At 38.1% G+C, this 19365-nt stretch overlaps 1 protein-coding gene across 5 annotated transcripts in view; it reads right to left on the bottom strand.

The window, feature by feature from the left end:
- Positions 1 to 19365, bottom strand: part of GBF1 (golgi brefeldin A resistant guanine nucleotide exchange factor 1) — a 113395-nt gene that overhangs the window by 83473 nt on the left and 10557 nt on the right. For all 5 annotated transcript variants that reach the window (XM_004680493.1, XM_004680491.1, XM_004680492.1 and 2 more), the window contains exons 2-3: positions 17810 to 17915; positions 16253 to 16319 (exon numbers count right to left, since the gene is read on the bottom strand). In XM_004680493.1, the coding sequence (XP_004680550.1) occupies positions 16253 to 16319; positions 17810 to 17905 (163 nt within the window). In that variant the 5' untranslated portion in view covers positions 17906 to 17915. The remainder of the gene's footprint in view (positions 1 to 16252; positions 16320 to 17809; positions 17916 to 19365) is intronic.

The following is a 19365-nucleotide window of genomic DNA, read 5'->3' on the forward strand; positions in this document are numbered from 1 at the left end:
GAAGCCTCTCACCGCCCCTGAGCCTCTGGCCTGTACCCCAGTTCTGTATGCACAAATAAATAAATAAATCTTTAAAAAAATAAATAAAAAAGGTTAAGAGAAATGTAAGTTATACTTCAGTCTCATCCTTCTTCGGCAAATGCTTCACTTGAAGGTTAGTGATGATTTTGCCCTAATCCACATAAAAAGCAGGCAAATAATAACTTCATTACCTTTTCCCAAATCATAATCACATTTTATTATTTTTAAAAGTTTATTTTTATTTATTTATATTTATGCATATCAGAACTGGGGTGTAGGCCAGAGGTGCAAGGGGTAAGAAGATCCCCCTGAGAAATAATGGGGAGCAGAACAGGCAGATCTACTGAAATACACTACTGAGGGGAGCAGCAGGCAAGACCAGAGAAGTCACTGCAGCTACACTGTATGGGAATCAGCTCCCTGATTGGGGTTGGGGATCAGGGATCAGAACTCAGGATACAGCAGTGATAGCACCGAGATTTAACCACAAGCCATCAGGGAGGTCCTTACAATTTAACGTAAGCTTTTACCAACTATTAATCTTGAACCTGACCTGACTGGAGTCTGAGTATTATCTATTATGGGGAGATAAAATCTATTTTATGGGTTGTTATGAAATTTAAATTAAAAAAAAAAAAAAGCAAACTGTCAAAGTTAAGAGGAGCCTAAAGAGATATGACAACTAAATGAGATGTGGTATATCGTGGATGGGGTTCTGGAACAGAGAAAGAACATCAGGTTAAAACTAAGAAAATCTGAATAAAGTACAAACTTTAATATATCAGTATTAGCTCATTAATTGTGATAAATGTAAAAAATATTAATAACAAGGAAAACGTAGTGTGGGGTATATGGGAACTTCTTTAAAACTATAGAAAAATCTAAATCAACCTCAAAACCAAAAGGTTATTTAAAGGAGGAAAAAAATTATGCATAAGCACTTTATAAAATATAAGTTCTAGTTAACTGAAAAATACTGCTAATTTAATAGGCTTAATCTTTTAGTGTAGATTATTGGTAAGCAGACAGGTCATCTGACATGTAGGTCAGATAACAGAGATAACTGAAGAGTTAATTTCTGATGTATAAGAACCTAGCCCCCAGAAACATCCCAGCTGTTTCCTGCCAGCTGGTACCTCATGTCTGACTCTCAATAGAGTTGATTTTCTTTGTATATTTATTTGTCTCTTAACCTATCCATTTTATAAAAAGAATTGCTATTTTTTGAAAAGAAAGTCTATGCAAAGAGTGAACTGTAAAGCATTGGTATTGCCTATTTATTAGGTCCAATTCCTAACTGGTTGAAGTTGATCTTTTACTCCCAATTTTAAATGTAGAAATAGACACCCAAAGATAAAATATGGCAAGTGTACCCAACCACTGCCAACTCCTGTTATGCCCTGGGAAAAAAAAAGAAGAAAGCAAGAGTTCCAGAAGTTCAGGAAATTGTTTCTCAGATGAAAGACAACACTTCCTTTCCCAGAACAATCCATCTCCCACACTGACATCCTGCTCCTGCTATATTTACCCACTCAAATCTGCCCATGATATACTTCCAGCTGCACTCCTGCCACATGGCCCCGTCACTCAGCTACAGCACTCAGAGGGGAATCTGTCCAGAGGGCAAGGCCTAGAAATCACTACACACTAATCCATGCTTCCTCTACCAGTAGCCTTCAGAATAAAGTGAGACAAAATACAGACAGTATTGCTCCATTTATTTTGGAAGTAACTGGAGAAACAAGAGGTTCTCCATTTTATATAGCTGCTAATTTTAACTGCTCAGTTAAAAGGAGGAGCCTGAACAAGAAGTGATTGAAACAGGTTAAAAATAATTGGTATTGGCTGGCCAAAAAGTATCACCAATGGCCTCTTCTACCCCAACTTACTAGGATCAAACTTTCAAGTCTATTGCAAAATAAACCCTTCAGTTACTGGAGGATGGATCCAAGGAGTCCAGATTAGGAGTATTTTGTTAACCTAACTTCACCCCACCTCATAAAACTCTCCACTGAAATGGAAAAGTCCTAGACCTGGAGTGGGCAGAGGTAAATGTAAATGCTGACTCCCATTTTTCTATTTTTGCAGTCCCATATTCTGATTCTTCCTTTCCATACTTGTTCCACCATCCCACGTCCTTTAGCTTCTTTATGTTCATTTCTCCTTATTTTTGTGCCTCTCTAGTAGCTTTTCTTATCTTTTTTCTCTTTCTCTAGTATGAGTCCCTCAACAGAACATAACTGATAGGCTTTTCACTAGTAATGTCATATTATTAGACTACTGCCCACAGTAATAAAAACAAAAAGCCTGAGCATTTTTCTCTCTGCCTTCTCTTACAGAGGCTCACTCGTGCCTATTGATAAGGTCCTTCAAAGAAAGAAAAGGTAAGGCTAAGTAAAAATGCAGATAAATAAGTAGGAAAAAGAGAAAAAGGTAATAGAGGAGAAGAATGGAGAAATGCTTTCTTAACCATTTTTTCCCTTAAAGCTTCTTAATAATGGACATTTCCAAACTACTGATTTTTAAAAACTTAAGTTCTTAATGGACTCAACCAAATTTGAGAATAAAAGCTGAAATAGGATGATGAATTCACACTAAACCCCACTTATTAAAGAAGGAAATCAGCTTTTTACATGGATGGTTCCAGTCTTACATAGAAGAGAAGCATTCGGCAGCTCTACTATCTGCCCACCTGTGACTATGCAGGTGTCTCTCTTTTTTTCCTTTTCTAATAAATCTGTCCTTTTAAAATGTGAAAAAAAAAAGAAAAGAAGCATTTATGCTGCTGATTGGTAGGAAACAAACTCCCACTGGCTAATAATGTCATATTTTAGAAAATTTCCAAGCCCTTGGTCAAGCCTCAGTGAGGTAATATTTTTTCCAATTTTCAAAACTTTTTTTTCTTAAAAAAAAAAAAAGATTTACTTATTTATGCATACAGAACTGGGGTAAAGGCCAGAAGTGCAGGGGCAGTGAGAGGCTTCAGCAGAGACAGAGCAGGGAGCAGAACAGGCAGATCAATGAAGTGTACTGCTGAGGGGAGCAGCGGGTGGTTCAAGAGAGGTCTGCCACACCATGTGGATCACCTCTGGGGCAGGGATCGAACTTGCACTGAAGCAGCTGCAGTTAGCTTGCAGTGCTGCTGCATCCTAACCTGTTGCACTACCAGGGAGTGCCCAAAAATCATTTTTAATGATCAGGTATTTGTTTTTTTTTTTTTTTTAAAGCACCAATATCATAAAGAAACAAAGATCTTTAGAACATTCAATTATTTTTCTTAAAAAGAAGAGAAACTTGGCCCTCCCTGGTGGCGCAGCGGGTTAAAGCCAGCACTGAGAAGCAAGCTAAAGCCACTTCCTCATGAGTTCAATTCCTGCCTGCCCCGGAAGTGACCACATGGCGTGGCAGGCCTCTCCTAACCCTCCTGCTGCTCCCCTCAGCAGTGTACTTCGTCGATCTGCCTGTTCTGCTCCCCACTCTGTCTCTGGTGAGGCCTCTCACCACCCCTGAGCCTCTGGCCTATACCCCAGCTCTGTATGCACAAATAAATAAATTAAAAAAAAAAAAAAAAACAAGAGAAACTTCACACAAGCCAGTTTGGAAGACAGTTTACATCCTTTAAGAACAAGTATCTTAAGCAACTACTCAAAAGTCATCACTTCAACTCAAAAATGTTCAGGTAAGTATCACCAACTGTGTGATAAATGTAATGAGGAACAAAATATGGTCTTAAAGTACCTGTGTCTCCTCACAGATTGCTTATGAGTTCCAAGAGTCTATCCAGCAGAAAAAAAAAAAGGTCATATCTTAGTCAGGTAATCAGTGAAGGGTACCTCCAGATATTATAGCCAGAGGAGGGCATTCTATCAGTTTTGGCATACAGGTTCATGCCAGACATGCACAACCTGAATCTTACCATAAAGAAACATCAGACAAACCCAAAAATGAGAATTCTTTAAAAAAAAAACAAAAAGGTTGAAGAAGACTAAAGAAACATGACAACTAAATGCAGTGTTTTAATCCTTGACTGAAAGGGGGGAAATCTGTTTTTGGGACAATTACATTGTCCTCGCCAATGTACCTTTGTTAGGGAGAAAGGATGTCCTGAAGGGACTCTGCAGAGTTCTGTGGACTCCACCCCCTACTCCAGTAAACTACAACTCCCAGCAATACCAACGGGAGAACTGCGAGGACCCAAGGGCAGAGCTAAACAGGCATTCTGGGACTTTTGGGGGAATATAACAGAGCTATATTAGACGCACGCTCTCTCTCTCTGGACCGTGTGCCTGCTGGCTGGTTGCCTGGCTCTTGATGAGCTTTCAGTGTACAACTGGAGTTCCAAATCAGCGAAGCTAGTAGGATGTTCTAGTTAACTTGTATCTCTCTCTCTTTTCCTGGGCGGTAGCTTTTCCTTTCCCCTTTGTAAATAAATCCATTATTGCCCCTTTTTGTGTGTGCCTGCAGTACAACTGAATTTTAAGCACATGGGTGAGGACCCACAGACAGGCACCCAGTTCACATTGGGTTGCCCTGTAGCACCTTGACAAATTAGAATGTGAATAGAAAAATACTGTCAATATTAAATCTCTTGAATTGATAACCGTATTAAGTTATATAAAAGGATATCCTTGTTCTTAGGAAATATAAATTCAAGTATTACAGGGTAAAAAGGTCATGCTATATAAAGCCTACTTTCAAATGATTTAGAAAGAAATTTTATACATATGTATATATGTATAGAGAGAAAGAGAATAAAAGCAAGTTTCAAATAGGTATATAGGATACCTCCATACTATTTTGCAATGTTTCTATAAGTATGAAATTATTTCCAAAAAAAAAAAAAAAACCTTTTTAAGTTCACCATCAGTTGACCTGATTAAAAACTTGATACCAATTAGATAAAGACAAAATGGGCATCAACTAACACTTAAATACTAAAACAACTTCTGGTAGTAGAGTGAGCCAACTTTTTCCTTCTATTTAAAACGTTTGAAAGAAGAATATTATCAACATAGTGCATGCATGTTATTCCATGAACACAACCTAGTTTTGTTGACTTTTAAGCATGTAGTTTACCTAGGTCCACTTAGGACTCTGACACCATCTCCTATTGTCTACTAAGTACAGTCTCTGCTTATTTCCCTTGTTATAGAGAAGCTAGAGAACAGAATGAGTCTTTAAAAACCTCTGAAATGTGACTGATTAAGATGCTAATCTTGAGCTCACTTGGGAGGATTAATGAGTCATATTTGGATTCTGGCAACAGAAATCCATTTTCCCTTGACTATTTTTCCCACAATGCTTCAGTCCAGGTGAGCTTAACCAAGAACTTCTCTTCCTAAACAAGAAGGAACCAAGGTCCTCTGCCAAAGTCACAAAACTCTGATCACAAGACGTATTTACTATAGTTGATATGAATGATGTATCTTGGATACAGAAAAAGAGCAAAGGAAAAAGAACTGCACATTAAAATTAGAACACATTAAGCTATCAAGTAAATGATAGGTGACAGATCTTTTTCTACTCCAAATCTATCCAGAGTTACATGGGCTTTTACACTTTTTCCTCATATGAGACCCAAGGGCTAAAGACAAAGTGCTGCTACTAAAAACACTCATGTTGTTTTTGCTCTAGGAAAGGACTCTTCTCACTCTTTCAGCATCTTTACTAAATAGTCATTAAAACCTATGTTCATTCTGCTAGACTTATAACAACTATTTCGAAGTGTGAACCCTAAGGGCTCAACTGCAAAACTTAATTTTATTAGAAAAGGCAGGATCAGCCATTGATATATTATTGTATGGTACAATTTTAGTCAATTCAGTTCTGAGATGTACAGACTAATTAATCAAAGGTAAATGTGAATGGACTAATAGAGTCTTAAGATGTCCAAACCCTGAAGCAGACAGTAAGGCTGCCATGTACTTGGTCACTTTCAGACAGCTAAAACTAGGCTAAAGGGTAGGGGTGGGAGGACAGCGCAAATACTGCTTTCTTCTCACCATCCTAAAACTGCTTTCAGCACAACAGTGCATACAATTTCCTCAGATCACACGTGTAAGCAAACTCCAGTGCCTGGTTATCCACTCAAATTCTAGAGTTTCTCAAAATCAAAAGCCCCTGGACCATAAATATTATGAAGTCAGGGACTGTCAGTCTCCTTGAAACTAGACTTTTACTGGGGCCTCTGTGGTAGACAGAATTAATTTTAACAGGGGTTAAAAAATCAGCTCTATCAAACTATTACCAGCCAGGCCAGGTGGAGCTGACCCACCTATGGAGCAGCAGACCTCTCCTATATGGCCTGCTGCTCCCCTCAGCAGTGTATTTCAGTGGATCTGCCTGTTCTGTTCCCCACTGTCTATGGTGAATCCTCTCATCCCCTGCACCTCTGGCCTATACCCCAGTTCTTGTATGCATAAATAAATAAAAATAAATCTTTTTAAAAAAGAAAACTAGATCTTTACTACCTAGTTCAGTGTCTGACACCCATTAAGAATTTAAGAAATATTTGTTGGACTGAATATATACTAAATGAATTTCTACCAAGAACAAAGCTCCTAAAGATGCCTTTTCCAATACAAATGACTCCCTCCTCACCCCAGCAAAAGAACTCAAAGAATAGTCATGTCTAATATAACGTGGTAATCCCCCTTTCCCTAAACAATCAGTTTGATATCACATAAAAGGGATAAGGTACAAGGTGCAACGTCTCTAATCCACAATCCTTATTTCCTTGAAGAACACTTATCCTAACATTCTCTGGGACTATTACGACTCAAGTGGGCTCAAATTAATCTCTTCCTCGCACAATAGATGATTCACCCAGAGAGAAACAACCATAAAATAGAACTGCTTGAGCATGAAAAAGGAAATCCTGCTATTTGCAACAACATAGATGGGATTTAAGGATGTTATGCTAACTCAAATAAGACAAAGATACATACTGTATGATATTTATATATGAAATCAAAAAAAAATTTTAATTCATGGAAACAGACAGTAGAATGGTGGTTGCTAGGGACAATGAGATGGCAGTTATGGGGAGGTGCTAGGTCAAAGTATACAAACTTTCATTTATAAGCTAAGTTCTGGCTACAGTTTTAAAAATAATGTATTATATACTCCAATATAGTACAAGGAAGCCCCTCCTTTGTCATCAATAGTGGTCATTACTAATGCTAACTCTTACTTTGAAAATTTGAATAAGTAAAAGAATTAATTATTTTCCCTGCATGTTCAGGAGAAAGTATGGTTCATCCTCTTGTTGAATGAAAACAATTCATTATAGAGAATATCACCTAATACATGTAGAAAGCATAACAAAAGGGCCTCCCTGGTGGCGCAACAGGTTAGAGCACAGCATTACTAAGCAAGCCGCAACCATTGCTACTTTAGCATGAATTCGATCCCTGACCAGGGAGATGACCTACATGGCGCAGGAAACCTCTCCTGGCCTTGCCGCTGCTCCTTTCAACAGTGTACTTCGTCAATCTGCCTATTCTGCACCCCACTCTGTCTCTGCTGAATCCTCTCACTACCCCTGCACCTCTGGCCTGTACCCCAGTTCTTGTATGCATAAATAAATAAATCTTTAACCAAGAAGTTAAAAAAAAAAGTTGCCACAAGGATACAACAAACCTGTAATGTAAAACATTCTAAAGAAAAATGGCCTGGTCTTTTCAAAAGCCAGTGAATGCCATAAGGGAAAAAAAAGGCAGAGAAAACTTGTATTCGATTTTAAAAGTCTAAAGTATAATGAACATAATGAATACGAATTTTACATTAATTTTGACTTTAAAAACTAGTAAAAAAAACTAGCAAGAGAATAAAGGCAATTTGGGGGAAAACATGAAAATTTTAAGAACTGGTTATGTTATGTTTCTTAGGTATGATACTGGTACCATGATTTTGTAGGAGAACGTCCTTATTTAGGATGTATGCTCAAGTATTAAGGATGAAATGTCAACATGTCTGCGCTTATTTGCAAATGAGTCATAAAAAACTACATATAATGAAATATGAGAACACTTCATTAATAAATTAAGAAGCAAATATAACTAAGCTAATTATTTTGCCTTAAGTATTAGCTTTAGGTAGTCACTGTAATACTGTTTTGGTATGTTTGAAATCTTTTTATAATAAAAAAATTGAGGAAAAGTGCTACATGACCCTTTAAAATAATCACAGCTCACTAATGAAATATAACTAAAGATATTACTTTAGTCCACGGTAGAGCAGTCATAATCTTAGTTCTCATGTAACTATCAATTTGGGGCCAGTTTTGTTAGAACTATTGTTTGCCCAAAGAGAACAATGAACCTTCATGAAAAGACTCATGTGGAATGATGTCTTTTTATTCTGCAATCCCTTTTAAAGATTCTCCCAAGTTTTAAATATTTTGCCAATAATAATTCACTTTACTTGAAAAGGAGGAATAATCAGTAGGAAAAAAAATCCTACCAGTGTCAGGGAATTTCATCTGTCACTTTACTTTTAGATGATTTTCTCCAGTTCAGGGACTATCACAGATAACATCAATGTCCGTTTGATACTTCCCCCACTCCCTCCCCCAGTTAGTGTTCCCAATTACCCTATGCTTTCAGTTCCCAAGCTGCTTTCCAGGACACCTGGAAATAGGCTGCATGGCTGACTGCAAAAAATTCTTCGCTTCCACATTACATCTGGCCCTGCCTTTCCACCAAATGAAATGCCAATTTATTGCCCTCTGATGTACAGTCTATCAGGTCTCTTTGGAGGTCCCACTCCACAATGGGCCAGAAACCCAGGGCAATAATGTGAGTTCCACAAATGGGCAAGTAATCGCTCAATAAGCGTGGGACAAGGAGGGTCAGTTGTGATGTGCACACATGTGGCAGCCCTTCACAACTCAACCTACGGGTAACAGTGGTAACAGAAGGCTGGTGTTAAGAGGAGTCATGCAATGAGAAGTAAACCAGGAGTGCTTGTCTATTAAGTTTCTCAGGATCTCCAAAGACCAAAGTAAAGAAACAAAGACCTCAAAACTGGTAAGAACCATCTTATCTCCTGGTTTCCAGAGCAAAACTGAGAGCTTACTGTTCTCCATCTACAACCCTTTTTTAATGAGATGATCTGAGCTGGAATCATCTAACATCCATTTGCTCCATCTTCTAATAGGTGCCAAGAAAGAAAAGACAAATATATTAATCCATATCACAAACATAAGCAATATCATTTTAAAATTAAGGTGATCAATTAAGTATCTATGAGCATGGAGAAATGGTTAGAGGGAGGAGGGCAAAGCTGAGACAAGTAACACTTCACTGTCTTTCCTAATCAGAACTGCACATTGAATTTCAAACATTTGGCTTCTTTTGAACCTCTATTGGCACTTGCCCTGAGTTTGAGTGGGTGGAAAAGAAGAAAGGGACTTTGCCTGCCTTCTTGTTAAAAACAAAGCAGCAGCTGTCTTTCCCTCTTTTTATTCATCAGACTGCTGTCATGGCAAGTGGGGTGTATACCCAGAGAAAAATGTAGGCCTCAAGAGGTAGCTATGCAAAAGAGGACAATGGCAATGAGAGCAATACCAGCAACTGTGACACCTGCCACTGTCACACTGTCCCTTAACTGCTACTAGAAAGAAATTAGGTTCCTTTCCCTCGGCTTTTGAAAATCAAGCTGTTAAGATGTCCTTTTTTTCTACAGCCCCCTTTCAGATACATATAGTGAAAAACATGCCAGTAGATTACTTTCAATGGCTAAGAATATTTAAACATTAAAGAGAGAAAAAGGGAAAGTTGAGTACATAAGAAATCAGACTACACAGAGCCACTTCTTTCAACAAAGCCTTCATTTTCTAAACTGAGGGCACACAAATATTTGGGAGAACACTTTGATTTCAAAATATCAAGTAAAGAAGGGGTTCAGATTATTTAGGAAGGTCCCAATAAACAGAAATGACAAAGTAAAGTCATTAGACTATAGGCCTCTTGAAGGCCTGTATTTATATATAATTTAATATTCCTGGGGCAGGAAGGTGACCCTTATTTCCTCGTTATATCTAAGGCCACTCAAGTTACCAAGATTCTAAGGTGCCAAAGTTTCAAGTCACATCCCAACGCGTCATTCAACAGTCTCGAAACCAATGTAGTCTTGGGGCTTCCCTGGTGGCCTAGGGGTCAGTTCTCAGTGCTACCACCTCTGCAGCCTCAGTTAGGGTTTCCTGGCCAGGGATCTACCCCACATATGGTGCAGCAGACCTCTCCCAACTTGCCTGCTGCTCCTAACCTTATCGGTGTATTTCAACAGATCTGCCTATTCTACACCCCACTCTGTCTTTAGTAAATCTTCTTAACCCTCACACCTTGGCCTATATCCCAGTTCTTTTACGTATAAATAAATAAGTCTTTGGGGGGGAAAATTCAACAGTCTTATATTTTATTAGAGTATAAGAAAGTCAAAAAGGCACAGGAAATAGATATTATTTAAGTATGCCCAATCCTGCCTCTTCCAACACTCAACCCATTGCATGAATTTGTCTGCCAAAGTTTAATCTGTTTCTTTTAGTCCTTTACTGAGTAAGGCCTTGAATAGTTCATAAACTCACTCCAACTGAGACAAAACTAACTCTTTCAACCTTCTTTTGCTGATTATATAATATATTGTTACTTTACTATTCCCAAAACTATTGAGTCCTGTAGAAAAAAATATGGGAACTAACTTTACCAAAAATATTTTTCAAATAATGAAGCCTTACTCAAACTTCTTCCTGACTGTGACTACTAAAAGCTCTTTTCCCTACAATTCCCATCTTCCAATTGAAACACCTTCAACTTGAGGCATGAGGTAACCTTAAGCAAATTCACTTTGACCTAACAGGCTATTTCTAAAAGGTTTAGACCAGACAAGTGTTTAGTCATAGTTCTCCCCAGGTTGGCTTTCAAACTATAAATGTTCTCTGCAAACCTCTGGAGGTTATATGGGATGCAAACCTCGTAGCTCAGACTCTGAATTCACAAAGCTTGAGGCAGACAGTACCCTTACAGGTGTGTTTGTCCAGGATAAACTATATTTAAATAAACTCCTGATACATTCACTTTCTCTTGGCACCTGCTTCTCCTTCTAAAACTCAAGCACACTATATTTTGCTGTCCAGGTAAGCTCAGTAAAGAAATACTCTACCCCTCAGTGTTACTCTGTGCAACCTACCAAGTTTAAAGACCAAGACCAAGGAGGAAGGCAGCTAAATCTGGTGGCTGGTAACCATAGTAAAATATCACTTATCGCTGATTAGAGCTCCTTCTATGAAACGCTTCTGGATGAAAGGTACTAAGGTTTACAAGGACTTGTCTAGACTGAAGACAAAGAGATCAAAGACCACATACCATATCAGCAAGGATTCTTCTAAACTGTCTACTCTTTTCAGAGCAGTATCAAGTATCCTGGTATTTTACTTTCTCTCCTATCTCCCTATCCTTACCACAGAGTGTAACTGTGAGCTTAAAGATAACTCCAATGTGCCAAAAGCCCTACAAGATCATATAAGGATAAAAGGAAACACATCTTTGCAGTCTAAACTCATGGCAGGGCTTAGGCAGAGGTAAGGGAGAGACAGTGGGCCTTCGGCCCCCAAGGCCAGGACATCCCAGTCCTGCAGGCAGCACAGAGTTAACTACCCACCCGCTTTGAGAAGCACAAAGGTACATCACTGCAACATGCCTAACATTTACATTGCCTCTCTCTGCTCATTAAACAGGTTTTGGTTAAATAATGAACAAACTGTATTACAGACTCCGATGAGAATTCCAAAATTATAAATCAACTGGGAAAGCCCAAAGGGGCAGACAGACAGGGAGGGGGGAGAAGGATAATATTGACTAATATAAAGGGCGCAGCTTGACAGTGGATATTCCTGCCACACCTGATCAAACACACTCCGTGGGGGGAGGGGAAAGAGAGCAAGAGAGGGGAGATGGGACAAGACAGCCTGAAATTTGCATCCGGAAAAGATTAAAACGGATTCTTTGGGGATAGAGAAAATACATAATATATATTACTATAAATGCAAAACTGTACTAAAAGCTAACTCAAATGTCAAAGATTACAGCTTGAATAAATTTAAATATAAAAGCCATGTGCCTCCTTGAGTTAATGAGAGAGACATAAAAGGACAAACTGGGCCAGGAGACTCAACAGAGCCTTATGCTGCCTTTGCCGGGTAATGGGTTCAAAGCAGGGCAGTGACTAGAGAGGCTTCCTCCACAGCTCTGAGTCCTGGGAAAACTGGTATCACCTATCATTTTTCCATCTTATATTTACTGTTTTCTTAAAATGAAGCCATAATTCATATGCCATAAAATTCACCCTTTTAAAATGTACAATTCAATAGTTTTCAGTGTATGCAAAAATTATACAATCATCACCAGAACATTTGATCATCCCAAAAAGAAACCCTGTACCCCTTAGCAATCATTCCTCAAGCCCCCTCCCAGCCCCTGGCAACCACACATCTGCTTTAACACATTCAGAATAAGCTCTTAAAAGGATTCCTAAGAGAACTTAAAGATCAAATGAAGGATAGCAGTCAAGTCTCACTGGTGGTGAGTGAAGGCTTTATCCAAAGGAACAATATACAAGCTTTGCTCTTAGGACCCTGTTCTTTCAAGCAAGCCTCTCTTCAGGTTTGTTACTGGAATGTTCTGTTACTCTAAATGTTATAAAGCATGCAGTTATAATGCGGTCTGGGCAAATACTGACTACAAAGGTAGTCCAGAGACACATCTGTGAAAATAACTGGTATGAACACTAAGCCAAACTTACTGGAAATAATGAACTTATTTCCTTTACAATGTTCAGATAATATTCCTAAAGAAGTAGGTAGAGCTTATGTTCTTAAAAGATCCCCTGTTTAAGCTATATACCAGAGATATTTTGTGGGGATAGAGTGGGAATGGGATCAAAAACAGTGGGGGGAGGGAAATGCACTGGACTATGGTGATGGCACATGGGTGATTTGGTGATGGGAAACCCAAAGGGATTGCAACTGAGATGGAAAATAAACTATTACAAAATTTAAAAAAAAAATCCCCTGTTCAGGGGGAAGTGCATTGGCCTATGGTGATAGTATATGGTGATTTAGTGATGGGAGCCCACGAGGATTACAACTGAGATGAAAAAGGCACAAAATGATGTAAAAATAAACTTTTTTTTTTAAATCCCGTTTATAAGAAAAAAATAATTTTGGTCTACTGACAATATCCAATGAACCCCCCAATCCCAACAATGATATTCTTACCGACCAAGTCAGCAGTGTAGAAAAATACAAACAGCCTTAAGACCAAGTTCATGTCAGATTCATGAGGTAAACTGAGTAGAATCCTTCCATACCTATTCTACTCTAAGTAGTATACCATCCCCAGTCACAAAGCATGGGTAGTTCCTAGTGTTTCTCTCCCCAAGTTCAAAATCCTTTCCCAGCCTTCTACCATTAATAAGTTTCCAAGATAACAGTTCTCCTGATACTGCCAATCAGAAAAAAGATCTGTTTGTTCAGTAAAAGAAGTAAGAAATCAGTCATGGATTATAGAGTCCAGGACCACAGAGGCAGCTGACCCATAAACCTGCTTCTAGAAACCAACTTTGTGTGGGTGTATGGGTGCAGGTCAGAACAAATCAGAATACCACTATATGCTCTATTTTGGGTCATTTTCTCAAGCAGGTAATATGCTAAAATCCAAGAACATCGGTAGGCACCTTTTCAACATTTGCCATAGCTACTAGACCCTGGAAAACAATGGCAACTTCTTCCTTGTTCCAGCAAAAAGTTTGCCAGTAGCCAGTTATGCTCTTTTTACCATTGAGAGAATTAGACCTCAGCACTTTCTGGTTTTATTAGTTTCAAGCAGCAAATAAACTGTATTGCTAACCAAGAATATAAGAAAATTAGGCAGTGGACTCAACTTTGATAGCGCTTAAATGGTCTAAGGACCCCAAGTCTTGGACTACACCATTCACCACTTAATGGTCTCTGAAGTGAAGTATAGGAACATGTCTGGATATAGAAAGCAAGTGTGGGACATAGACTAGATTGCAAATAGGCAATGTGGCTGTCAGAACAGAATTAACATTCAGCTTTTTTTTTTTTTAAAGATTTATTTATTTATGCACATAGAACTGAGGTCAAGCCAGAGGTGCAGGGGTGGTGAGAGGAGTCACCAGAGACAGAGTGGGGAGCAGAACAGGCAGATCGACGAAGTACACTGCTGAAGGGAGCAGCAGGTGGGTCAGAGTGGGTCACCTCCAGGGAGGGGATCAAACTTACACTGAAGCAATTGCAGTTCACTTGCAGTGCTGTGTCCTTACCCACTGCGCCACCATGGAGGGCTACATCATCTCAGCTTCTTAAGGTTAACAGAGTACCCGACAGACCTACAAGTCTACTCTAATCTGATTTCAGCTATTTCAGGGTATTCCCAAACCACTTAAACAACAATACCTCGCTGTGTATAAAATGTTCATTCGTGAAACATTTCCAAATATATTAACGTGTTTAATTCTCTTAATATCACTTAAAAAGGTAGTACTCTAAATTCTTGCTTCCAAAAAGAGTTGTAAATCTCTATTCATTACATTTTCTTTCTGAAATAGGTGAGCTTTATCTGCAAAGTAAAAAAAAAAAAGAAAGAAACAACTATGCAAGCAGTCAACTTTTCATAAAATAAAACCATGCCAAGTTGCAGCAGTAGGCCTGCTAACAACCACCTCCTCTACACTTGATTCTTCTCGACTAACATGTCTAACACTTCTCAACTGAATAAAATTTGCTCCTTAAAAAAAAAAAACTTGGGCCCTCCCGGTGGTGCAGCCACTGTAGCATAAGTTAAATTCCTGGCCAGGGAGTGACCCACATGGCGTGGCAAACCTTTCCTGACCTGCCCACTGTTTCCCCTCAGCAGTGTATTTCAATCGATCTACCTGTTCTGTTCCCCACTCTGTCTCTGGTGAACCCTCTCGCCCCCTGCACCTCTAGCCTGTACCCCAGTTCTTGTATGCATAAATAAGTCTTTAAAAAAAAAAAAAACTTTAGGGAATGTTTCTTAAACAGCTTCAGTCCAAGCAGTCAAATAACTGATGAAAAGTAAAAAGGATTATTTTCTCTAGTTATTCTGTATTTCTCACAAAAGGAAGAAATTTATTTTGTTTATTTGGTTTTCAAAACATAAAAAGTATTTCAATTCTGGTCCTATATATGTTCTAGCTAAAACCATACCTGGGATACATAGTGCAAAAATACTTTGTTGTCAACAGAGGAACACAACTCTCAGGCTTATCTCCTCAACTCAGATACAATGTTGTGACCATCTCATTCTCTAACACACATACATACATAAGACATTTTCTGTGTAATTTTCCTCCAATTGTATGATTAGAAGCAGTACAGAACAGGACACTGAATCAGGCATTAGGGTATTGAATTCTAGGTTTGGCTTCATCTTAGGGTAAATGTGATACCTGCTAAATCACTTAAAATCTTTCTGGCTTCAACTTCAATCATGAAAAAAAGAGAGTATCTGCTGTGTCTCCCTTACAGGATTGTATAAAGTTCAATAAGGTAGTAAATGTGAAAGTGCTTTAAAATTTTTAAACATATAAATTTTATACAAAGTTATTATAAGGAAAACAAAAATATTCTGGGAACATATGAATAAAGAGTCAAGAAGCTGCATTATAAAGATGTAAGGCTCCAAAAGCAATAATGACTTTCTATTAGAGAAGGGTTTTTGCTATAAAAACTAAAAACTCCACTTGTACCACCAAACACCTCCTTCATGGCAATTATGGTGAGAGAAAGTAGTTTTTAAAAACTGCTTATAATTTAACAACAAAAGATGCTTATAATCATATAAACACTGATTCCCTACTAAAATGGGATACCCTACTAGGAATTCTAAGAAAAAGATAAAACCAATACAATAACCCATGAGTCAAATCTGGCTTGCAGTCTCCTTTATTAAAGAAAATTTTATTTATTGCTCATTCATTTAGGTATATCTATTCTGCATTTGAGCTACAATGGCAGAACCAAAATATTCAGCCATAAAAACTTAAAATACTTACTATAGTAAGTAAGATATATACTATAATATAATATACTTACTGTACTATACTTTACAGAGGAGTTTATATACCTACAAGGCAATAAATCATTTTCCTACCAGACAAATAATTCTACCTAGATTTGGGGACTTACCTGTTATATTGTTTAAAACTTCCTTTAGATGACTAAAACTATGCAACAGGGGATCCCGTTCTTCATCCTGTAACACATAGGTTTTTTTTAAAAAAAGTCATTATTGATTGAGCCAAAGAGGAAAAAGGAAATAAAGAATAGATCAGGGTGCTTCCTAAATCTAACTAGACAATCCATTAAGTTTCTTCTGAGGAAAAGAAAATTAACCTATTCCTTAGTCTCTTATTTCATAGGGCTTGCCCAAAATGGTAAATACTAATCTATATCATGACCACAGCACTCAGCTACTATAAACTGGCAGAACTTTTATAATTCTATGGTCTGAAGGACGCAGAGGCATTATTAATGGAATTAATGCGCTTATAAAAGAGACCCAAGAGAGCACCCTTGCCCCTTCCACCATGTAAGATACAATGAGAAGACTAAGACCCACAACTGAGCACTCATTCAATCTTCTGGCATCCTGATCTCGACTCTCAACCTCTAGAACTGTGAGAAATAAATTTCTGTTGTTTATAAGCAACCTCGTCTACAGTATTTTGTAATAGTACCCCAAATAGACTAAAACATGTATAGTGTTCTATTTTGTCTTCTTCATACTCATTTATGTAATTGCATGTATTCATTTCAAAGACAAATCTGACTCCACTCTTACTTTTAAAACAACCAATTTTTGTAAATGAACATAAGATACTCACATACACACACCAAGTTGGAAATGTCTAACTGGTTTTTATAATTGTGATTAAAAACTATTTTATGCAACTGTACAGAAAAATAATCTCTTTACATGCATATGCAACAAAGAAAGTCAGTTTTATAACAGCTAAGTTTTCTCACTCCTCTGATTGGCAAGATAGGCTGATTCTATATATGGAAGTTTGCTGAACTCCCAAGCAATACTATCACCAAGTCATATACCATGTATCAAAAACTAAACTAACTTAAATGAATTTGATAGCAATTACCGCCCTAAGGAATTAAAAGGAATCTTTTTACATTTTCAGATATATAAAAGAAGTGTCAAGTGCTTGCTTAAGTTGTTTCCAAAATAGTTAAAAGAATCTGGGGCCTCCCTGGTGGCTCAAGGGGTTAAGTCACAGCACACTGAAGCTATCTGCAGCCACTGCAGCAAAAGTTCAATTCCCTGCGAGGGAGGTGACCTACATAGTACAGCAGACCTCTCCTGTCGTGCCCACTGTTCCCCTAAGCAGTGTATTTCAGTAGATCTGCCTGTTCTGCTCCCCACTCTATCTCTGATGAATCCTCTCACTACCCTGCACATCTGGCCAGCACCCTATTTATTTGTATGCACAAATAAATATTTTTTTAAAATGTAATATCAATTATCAAAAAAGAAAAATTGTATCATCTTTGGATCCCAGAGGGAAAAAGGTAGCGTAAAAATTTGATACTACTTGGACAAAAAAGAAGGTTCTTTAATATCAAGAATAACTCTGAATTCATTATTACTGGTAAAATGATTACTATTTAAATCACAAAGCAAATCCTCTACCACAACTCAGTGACCAAGCTATCTACCTATCCCCCACTTACCAGAGGAGTATGGGTGCTCCATCGGGCATTTCGTTTGATGGCCCCAACCACAATGTTAATCTCTCCTTGAATGATGTAAATATTTTTATCCACCATCTTGGCAAACCTAACAAAACAGTTAAAAGTTTTGTTACTATCTGGTTACCCAGAGTAAAACCAATCTTAAACCAGTACCTGATAAGATTAGAATTATAATTTAACAACAATTAAATTAATTTAATTTAATTTTTCACATGTAATACTAAGATGGAATAAAGTTTATCTTATGATGTGAATCCAAGCACCTGGCTCTTCTAAAGGTCTCTGGAATTTCAAAATACAACTCAAAAAACCATTGATCCAGAAAATTTCTCAACTTAATGCAACCATATCTATAGTAAGAATGACAAATTCTTCAAAGTCAATGAGTCTAAAGAAAAAGACTGTTTCCAAAGTCTCTCCTATGAGGGCTTTAGAATGAAGATATATCTGTGCTACAAGTTTGTTGTTTTAGATATGTTTCAGGTCTCCCCATTTTTTTATTATCTACTCAACAAAGTAATAAAGATCAAATTAAAAGAAAAGAACAAGAACTTCCTGGTGGCGCCACAGGTTAAAGCTCAGCACTATGAAGTTGTCCACTGCAGCATGAGTTCGATCCCTGGCCAGGGAGGTGACCCACATGGTGCAGCAGACCTCTCCTGACCAGCCAGCTGCTCCCCTCACCAGTGTGTTTCAGTGGATCTGCCTGTTCTGCTCCCCACTCTGTCTCGGTGAATTCTCTCACCTCCTATACCGCTGGCCTGTACCCCAGTTCTCATATGCATAAATAAATAAATCTTAAAAAAGAAAAGAATAAAGGTTGTTAGAAAAATAGCCTTGTGCTAGAAGCATAGTTAACAATGTCAATTTGTAGACTGCATCTATTCCACCAAGTCAGTTCCAGAAAACTGGAGAGTGGCAGTGATACAACCTTTTAAAAGTTCTGAAAGTTCAAATTCCCTTGCTTTTATATAGCAGAAAATCTGTGATAAGTAGATGGAAAGCTACTACAGTTGGTTCTATATGAAACAGAAATAAAGCTAAAGTATTATTTTGGTATTTAAAGTACTACCAACTCTACTACCACACGATTTTCTCTGCTGCCTAGAGCAGCACTTACAAAAGATATTTATCTTCCCAGGTGAAAGTACAAAAGCCAGAATTTCTTCTGAGCCATAGAGAAAACCTAGGAGCACGTGAAGCCAATGTTACCACTTTCCATGACTCTTCAGGATGACAAAAAAAAAGTAGAATAAAAAAGAGTAGGGGGGCAGACAGTAAACATTTAGTCTAGGCTTAAGGAAAGTTAAAAAGGCAAGGCTATGTGGGAAAGGGAAGAAGGAATTCCAGAAATATTTACTAATTAAGCAATTGCTATGCATAAGGCATCTTTCAGAGTGCTAAGGATACAAAGCAAGTAAGACAAGAAAAGAGCTTTCGGCCCTCCCTGGTAGTGCAGCGGGTTAAAGCACAGCACTGAGAAGCTAAGGCCACTTCCGCATGAGTTCGATCCCCGCCTGCCCCGGAGGTGACCA

The sequence above is a fragment of the Condylura cristata genome, unplaced genomic scaffold, assembly GCF_000260355.1.
Source record: "Condylura cristata isolate star-nosed mole 26May11 unplaced genomic scaffold, ConCri1.0 scaffold00011, whole genome shotgun sequence".
Lineage (NCBI taxonomy): Eukaryota > Metazoa > Chordata > Mammalia > Eulipotyphla > Talpidae > Condylura > Condylura cristata.